This window comes from Lactuca sativa, chromosome 4, assembly GCF_002870075.4.
Source record: "Lactuca sativa cultivar Salinas chromosome 4, Lsat_Salinas_v11, whole genome shotgun sequence".
Taxonomy (NCBI): domain Eukaryota; kingdom Viridiplantae; phylum Streptophyta; class Magnoliopsida; order Asterales; family Asteraceae; genus Lactuca; species Lactuca sativa.
The window spans coordinates 170,329,024-170,337,381 of NC_056626.2; the positions used below are offsets into that span (position 1 = coordinate 170,329,024).

At 35.7% G+C, this 8,358-nt stretch overlaps 1 protein-coding gene across 1 annotated transcript; it reads left to right on the top strand.

The window, feature by feature from the left end:
- The first annotated feature begins 633 nt into the window (after nt 1-633).
- Nucleotides 634-1,301, top strand: LOC111906864 (calvin cycle protein CP12-3, chloroplastic). Its single transcript, XM_023902643.3, has one exon. The coding sequence runs from the start codon at nt 750-752 to the stop codon at nt 1,158-1,160; it is 411 nt and encodes a 136-aa protein (XP_023758411.1). The 5' UTR covers nt 634-749; the 3' UTR covers nt 1,161-1,301.
- Nucleotides 1,302-8,358: the final 7,057 nt, after the last annotated feature.

An 8,358-nucleotide genomic window follows, 5' to 3' on the forward strand; every position in this document is an offset into this window, starting at 1 on the left:
TCTTCTAATGTGATTTGGCAACGAGCATTTGGAATTTAGTAGAGAGATGATGTGATTTAATCTCACATGCCTCGGTTAATATTCGAGAATAGCTATTTTGGATTGATGATGGTAGAAGGTGAACACAATTCACAATTGATATGAGTGGATGGTGCTTCTTACCAATGATTTGGAGATTTAAAAACAATTTAGTGTTTGATTCTTGTAAAATACATATAAATAATATTGTTTTATTTTATTTCTCTTGGTTTAAAAACTTTTTAGTCTTCTAAAGTGGAATATGATTAGATTAGAAACTCTTCAAAAATTTTCTTCTTGCAATTTGTTAGAAGTATGAATATACAAAATTTTGTTGTTAAAAAGATGGTAGCGTTGATCTTAACAGAAGAGTTGCCAAAAAGCCATTGTAAAAAAATTTATTTATAACATTGGCTGATCTAATAGTTCAAGTCCAATCCTAAACATAAATGAAACTATAACTCTATAAGGAATTTAGAAGTAAATTAAATTTACAGTTACAACGAAAATATAATTAAACGAAAAGTGAAAAAGAATAATTGGCGCGTTGAAAATCAAAATAATGTTGATAACGAAGAATCTGGAAACCATATAAGGCTACTTTTGTAATTTAACCTAACTATTTCCCGACGCTTTTCTCTTCTTTACTTTCGTGCAGAATAGTACTACGAGCAGAAGGTTAGTTCACGGGTCTTCGTTGATCTTTCAAATCGTAGAGGTTGCGATCTTCAATGGAGATCAGTGTTATGAGCTTCAAGCTACCATCATCTTTCAGATCTATTCAAGTAACTGCTGCTAATCCGATCTATACTCCTCCGATCTGCGATACGAAGAGAGCAGCAAGATGCCGGAGGATTTCAGTTGTCGTGAACGGAATAGGAGGAGGATCGGCCAAGTACAAAGGAACACAGATGAGAGAGCAAAAGCTGACGGAGTTGATTGAGTCGAAAGTCGCTGAAGCAACGCAAGTTTGCGAGGGAGATCGTGATTCCGACGAGTGCAAGGTGGCGTGGGATGAGGTGGAGGAGGTGAGTCAGGCGAAAGCTGATCTCCGGCGAAAACTGGAGGAGAACAGGGATCCTTTACAGTCGTTTTGTGAGGAAAATCCTGAGACGGACGAGTGTCGTATCTACGAAGATTGAAATCCACCGACAGATGATTCACGATCGGCGACTTCCTCCGGCAATGTATGTTTTCATTATCATGGTGATTATATGCTAATGGATGATTATCTTATGTGTTTACTACTTTTTTACTTATAATCCAGTACAAAATTGGTTCCAGTTTTAGTCATTGATTAGGTTAATTACTGATTGTTAAATTCATTAATTAAGAATCGTTATCACGAATCATGATGATTATGGTAGAAATAAAATTGGAATCCGAATCGGAAATTCCAGTTTGGGAACAAGTGGGAGACAGGACCCATTATAGCGAACATTGTATTAAGCATCTGGGATTCTGGATAACTCATATGATTTCGTTGAAAATTGGCCTACAGTTGGAAACAAAAGAAATATAAACCAAAAGTCTTTTGAAAATTGAAAATGATATTGAAGGAGTTTTTCAAACCAAAACTTTTTGAACTAGTTTGTTAACAAACTCTTAGTGCATGAGTTCTTTAAATTTTTTGATAGTTTAAAGGTATTAGACAAACAATATTAAAATGATTAAAATATAATTATTGCCTTATTGGGTCCAATAAACAAACAAATTTAAAAAATTTCTTAGTTAAGTGTGAAGGTAGCATGGTTGTTGTAACTGCGGACAACTCCAAACTGACAAATGCCAATGGCACATGTTGGTAGTGTTCCTTTTTGCCTAAAAGAAAATTGAAAAGAAATGGTGTTGCAAAATGTTTATCATTTACCGGGAAAGAAAAAGATTTTGATATCGGTATTAGGATATGATGATGTTAAAGTATTTACAAAAATTTGAGACCCAGTCCAAACCAATAGCCTAAGACTGGCGGCGTGGCAACGCCCACCGGCGTGGTGTTATTGTGACGTGGCCATCAAGATAACGCCGTTGCAAACCTGGAACACCGTCCCATCCCGACGTTATTAGGGGTTATGTTATGATGCATTGTTGTGGTAACGAAAGGAAACGACCGTTTTGCTATCTTCTTACCCTCTCATGACGGCGTTTTCATGGCAAACACCACCTCCTTTTGTCGTTTTCATGACGTTTTCCCGGTGCAATGTCGCAAAAACGCAAATGGTAGTTGTCCACACATTACAACCTAAGGTTGCAAATATTGCATATGTTTACAAAACGATGAAGAACCAAAACGTTGACCTTTGGCATATGCGACTAAGTCATGTGAGCTACAACAAATTAGACATGATGATGAAAAAAATATTTGTAGATGCCTGCATGTTGCCTATTAGTATTTGGTAAGGCTCATCTATTGCCCTATGAAAAGTCAAACTATCAAGCAAATGTTCCCTTGGAGCTAGTATATTCAGACGACTTTGGACGTATAAAGCAATTTTCAACTAATGGAATGAAGTATATGATTATGTCAATAGACGACTTCTTTAGGTTTGTGTGGGTATATTTCATGAATGAGAAGTTTGAAGCGTTTGATAAGCTTAAGGAATTCAAAGTCGAAGTAGAAAGGGAAACCAAGCATAGCACGTAAGCTCAAATCAAACAATGATGGTGAACAGCTTGCAAAAGAGTTCACGAAGTACTTGAAGGAACATAAAATATGACGAAACCTAATGTGTCCTAACACATCATAAAATAATTATGTCTTAGAACGGAAGAATATGCATCTAGCTGATGTTTGTGGAGGTACGATCCACGACAAAAATATCCTTGGTCGTTTGTGGGCGGAAGGGAGGAACACAATTACTTATTGTGACATCCCCAAAATCACGGCCAGAAAAGATCGGTTTCATTTATGTTTTTAAAATAATTTCAGAGTAAATCCTTTTGATTTAAAAGAATTGCGGAATTTGTTCCCAAAAACAAAATATGATAAAATAACATTTACCAAAGCATTTCATAAAGAAATGTATTTTCATTATAAAATCAAAACTCGGGATGTCATGTTCCGATACAGACACAAAAACGTAAACAACAAAAGATGAACCATACAACAGTTACATATAACAACTGGTCTAATAAACAAAATAACTTGATGATTCATCCATCTTATGCCCTCGCGCCACTACCTGTAATACAAATAAACTGAGTGGGTCAGGCTTGGGAGCCTGGTGAGCATATAGGGTTTTCAACTCACAATAAATAATTATATTTACTTTTACCAACCAACAATAACCTGATTACCCATTCCCGTTATCCTCACTTTACGTCCCTAAAACAACATCTATCTCAAGGGACTTATTCTAGGATTTTCATCGGGACGGACATTACTGCAAAGGGGTTTCCTCAACAGTAGATGTCCTAAAGGCAACCATGAGGGGGATAGAGTACACCGGTGAACACATCGTTCACAACACCTACAGGTTATGAGCCTGCTAGCGTTCCACAGACCTGTCTAGAAAGAGTCAGTGGTCGTTATCCATACTCCGCTGAATAACTAGATCAACAACAACAACATCGAGGTCTTTCATCTGTTTATCAAACATAAACTATCTACCCATGTTCTATCCAACATATTAGTAGTTAAAAATATATATTTTTATACATAGTTTAAAACCTGTATAACATTTTCATTCAATACATATTTCAAACAACAGATGAATCACATACACATAACATGTATTTCATAGAGAATAAATTATATCTATGAGATAGAAGAAAGTGAATATACATTCACACATATAACAACAAAATATACACATAACACGTATTTCGTATAAAATACTTCGTAATAATGCGTTAGAAGAAAGTAACTACACACTCACTTGATCAGAAGATGATCGGACAACACTACGAATTGTAGAAGTAGTATTCTTTAGTATATCTGGAAGATCTTCACAAAAATCGGGCTTCTCGCAGGAAGAGCTTCGGCTCGGGAATTTTACTTCTCGGGATCTTCGGGTTTTGGGACTTGCTTCGGGGCTCGGGAATGATACCGGGTCTTCGGGGTATAAGTTGCACGCAAAACGAGGAAAATTGGGGAGAGAAAGAAAGAATTTTGGTAAAAGAAATCGACAGCCTCACATGCCTTTTTATAGAGGCTGAAGCGTCGCATTACGTTGGGCGTACTCCAGATTCATCATCGCTTACGTCATCGGAGCACCCGAGTGCGAGGCGGGTCACGCTTCGGTGTACGTTGGGCGTACTTCGGATAAGCTTGTTGACTCCTTCGGATATCCATCCGATTTAAAGATTAAATAATAAATATTAATTATTTAAAAACTTCAGAAATTCATATCTTCTTCATACGAACTCCGTTTTCGACGTTCTTTATATCCACGTGTATGTGAGACTACGCTCTACAACTTTCGTTTAGACTCTGTCAGCTAGTTTTGACTTTATTTTTTTATTATTTATTTTTAGTAGGCCGGGACAGGAAAACTTCGTTATAAATTCATAACTTCTTCATCTGACATCCGTTTTTGTCTGTCTTTTCACCATTGCACTACTATCAACGAGATCTTCGATTCTCGTTTAGATTGTTTCGACCAACAATCACTCGATCTCGAATTCAAGTTTCGGGCTGCATACTCCTAAGCTGAAACTTAGAAAAATCATAACTTCCTCATACGAAGTCAGATTTGGGCATTCTTTTTATGCACGCTCTCGGTTTAACGAGCTCTACAACATTCGTTTAGATCACTAAGGCTAAATATCACTCTATCGTAAATTCACCTTTTTACGTCATTCAGCGTCGTCGGTTCTGTCGTGAAACTTCGACAGATCATAACTTCTTCGTTATAACTCGGATTTCGGCATTCTTTATATATTCGAAAACCTCGTTTCAACTACTACAACATTATCCATAGATATCGGCTTTATCTAATATTTTATTTTGACGCTTATTTTTATTCTTAATTCAATTAAGACACACAATTAAGAACAAGACACATAATACTCAAATAATACACTTCTATTATTTCAAAATGGATTACAAAGGTTAACCTAGACTATTACATCAATATTAATGAGAAGCCCAGAAACACAGGCGTTACACTTATGTTATCAATCGTATCCCTCAGCAAGGCCTCTAGTACGTATAACCATACGAGAAACTTTTGAATCTAAACCCAACGTAGGCCAACTTTGTGTGTTTGGTTGTTTCCGTTGCGTCTTCATACCCAACCACCTATGCCATATGATAGAGAAGAAAGCTATATGATGCATATTTGTGGGGAGTGATCAAGAGTAGAATAGGTGGCGTTGTGACCCAAACAATGGAAAATATTATGATTATAGGAATGCAGTATTTAACGAGACATCTTCATGGTGGTCTACTAATCATGAAACTCTTCTTAACATCGATGCACTCAATAAAGATCTAGAGTCATCTAAAGTTTATTTAACGTTGATAAGGGTGAAACGATTATCAAAGAAGAACCCATTTGTGTTCATAATCAACAACCATGTCATATAGGAGATATTTTATATTGTTAACCCAGATGAAAATACATAGAACCGACAAGTCTTAGACATTCATTGAGACTCCGAAAACCAAACCCCAGGTACGTTAATGTTGCCATTGTTGAAAGTTCCTTGTGCAAACCAGAATCGTTCAACCAAGCGTGTGTTAAAGACAAGTGAATGGCAACAATGAGGGAAGATATGGCAGTTCGAATACCGGACCAAACCTATGAACTAGTTCCTAATCCAAATGAGTAAAGTCCAAATCATGTAAATGGGTATACAATATAAAGATACGGGCAGATAGATCTATGGAAAGGTGTAAGGCTCGGTTAGTAGCTCGTGGTTTCTCACAACAGTTTGGACTAGACTACGAGGACACGTTTAATCCAGTATCAAAGCAACATATGTTCTTCTAGCCCTAACAACAAGTAAAGGGTGGAATATGTGACAGATGGATACCTACAATGCCTTCCTCTATGGCGATTTAGATCATGTCATCCATATGGAACAACCTATGGGATTTGTAAGTGTAACACATCCCAACTACATATGCAAACTCATGAAAGCACTCTATGGGCTTAAATAATCACCTACAATATGGTACATGAAGATTGCAGAATTCTTGGAGCATAATGGTTTCGGTTTGACACCTGCTGATGCTAATCTATTCATAAGGGCAACTGAAAAAGGTAACAGTTGTCTTTGTTTATGTTAATGATATGATTATCACATGTGACTCCCTTGAAGTGACTGTACAAGTGAAAGAGAACCTGTGCATATGTTTCCATATGAAATATTTGGGTAACCTTAAAAACCTTTTGGGGTTGGAAGTTAGGTATGAAGACAAAGACATCATTCTACACCAACATAAATACTATGTGGAATTGCTGAACATATTTAGAATGCTCGATTGTAAGCCCGCAGTGACACCAACTGATAATAATGTGAAGCTATTTGTCAATGGTAGTAGAGAACTAGAAGATTCAACTATGGATAGAAATATATTGGGCAACGTTATCTATCTAAACTAACCTTACCTGATTTAACGTTTGTGGTGGGTGTGTTGAGTCAGTTCATGCAAAACCAAGAAGATAACATATGGTTTCTATTTATAGGGTTCTAAGGTATGTGAAGACCAAACTTAACTATGGACTCGTGTTTAAGAGGGAGTCACAATGCAAACTCTTTGGGTATTGTGATGTTAATTACGCAGGACATGTGAACACATGTCGTTCAACAATTAGTTTTGTGTTTATGTTGGAATCTGGTGAAAAATATGGTGTAATAATTAACAACCAATAATTTCCCTATCCACAAACAGGGAAGAATACTGAGAAGTCGGCATGGCAACTTAAGAATGTGTATTGCTAGTTTAGCTCTTGAAGGATCTCAATTAAAATGTAAATTACAATGTTCCATTCTTTTGTGACAACTTATCGGCGATTCAGTTGGAAAAGAATCCCACTTTTCATTCTAGGACTAAACATGTGGAAGTCCATTATCATTTCATTCATGAGAAAGTCTTAAAAGGAGAAATTGATCTCCAATACTTGGATATTGAAGACGAGGTGACTGACTCATTCACTGAAGGTGTGTCAAGCAAGAAGATAATTGATTTATATGATTAGATGGGGATCAATGAAGTAGGTATTGATAGGAAGTATTAACACACAACACCTACTCTCATGCAGTCACGTATGTTAATGGATACCTTGTGCACATGCCTACTTAATACTATGGTTAACTTGATTTTTTTTGTTTAAGCTAGTTCTTAAAAATATTTTTTAAGTAGCAGGTATTTATCTTAGATTATACATCATGTGGTAGTGGGTAGTTTCTCTGTTTTTTTCCGGCATTGTAAGCGGGTATTTATCTTAGATTATACATCATGTGGTAATGGATAGTTTCTCAGTTTTTTTTTTCCGTATTGTAAGCCATATATGACACTTTTTTCTTGTTGTTTTTGGTTAATGAAAAACACACACCGTTGTGTAAGTTGTTATGTTTTTATCTCCATTCATAATTCTTGTTGTGTACAAGAGTAAGACTTCACTTAGGTTATCAGAAACAACCTAAAATCATTTATTTTCTTCATTTAGACAGGATGTGAATGTGATTCTTTAAACCCTAATTTCTTTATTGAAGGAATTTAGGTTATTGAATGCATGAGGATTGTACTTAAGTTGTGTGAAGTATATTCTGAAGTGAACTGAAAATGCCAAAGATTTAGATGATAGAAAAGATATTCATCATGATAAATTACATGTTTGACTTTCTGAATCAGACAAACTCATAAATGGAATGAAATTTGTAAAGTATATGGTGTTCATGATAAAATTGAAAACATAATTTTGTGTTCTACTATATGTTGATGCAAATAATAAAGAAATGAATGGAATTAACATTTACATGTCAACGACTCTTGAAATATGATTTGATATACTAATATGCAATAATGAATAAAAGCAAGCTAGTATGGGACAACTCTATACTGATGGGTTTTATAGGTTATAAATCTTTGCATGAGGCAGAAAAATACTTAACTCTTAAGTTCACATGCAACCTATTTGGATCTATGTTTTCTCTATTGATAGCAATAAACTATGAACATCAAGAACCCTGAAGAAACTCTATAATAATCGAAATAAACATAGAGTTAGGGTTTACATACATTTTGATTGTTATAGTAAATAACCAAACAAAATTCCTTCTTGAAAACCTTGGAAAGCAAGCACCAAAAGTTTAGTGCATCTGATGGTTTGTACCAAAAACCTTAGAAACCCTGGAATGAAGAGGAGAGAGATGAGAGAGGTAGAAATT

Coding starts and splice junctions, on each gene's coding strand:
- LOC111906864 (XM_023902643.3), top strand. CDS start 750: ATGGAGATCAGTGTTATGAGCTTCAAGCTACCATCATCTTTCAGATCT.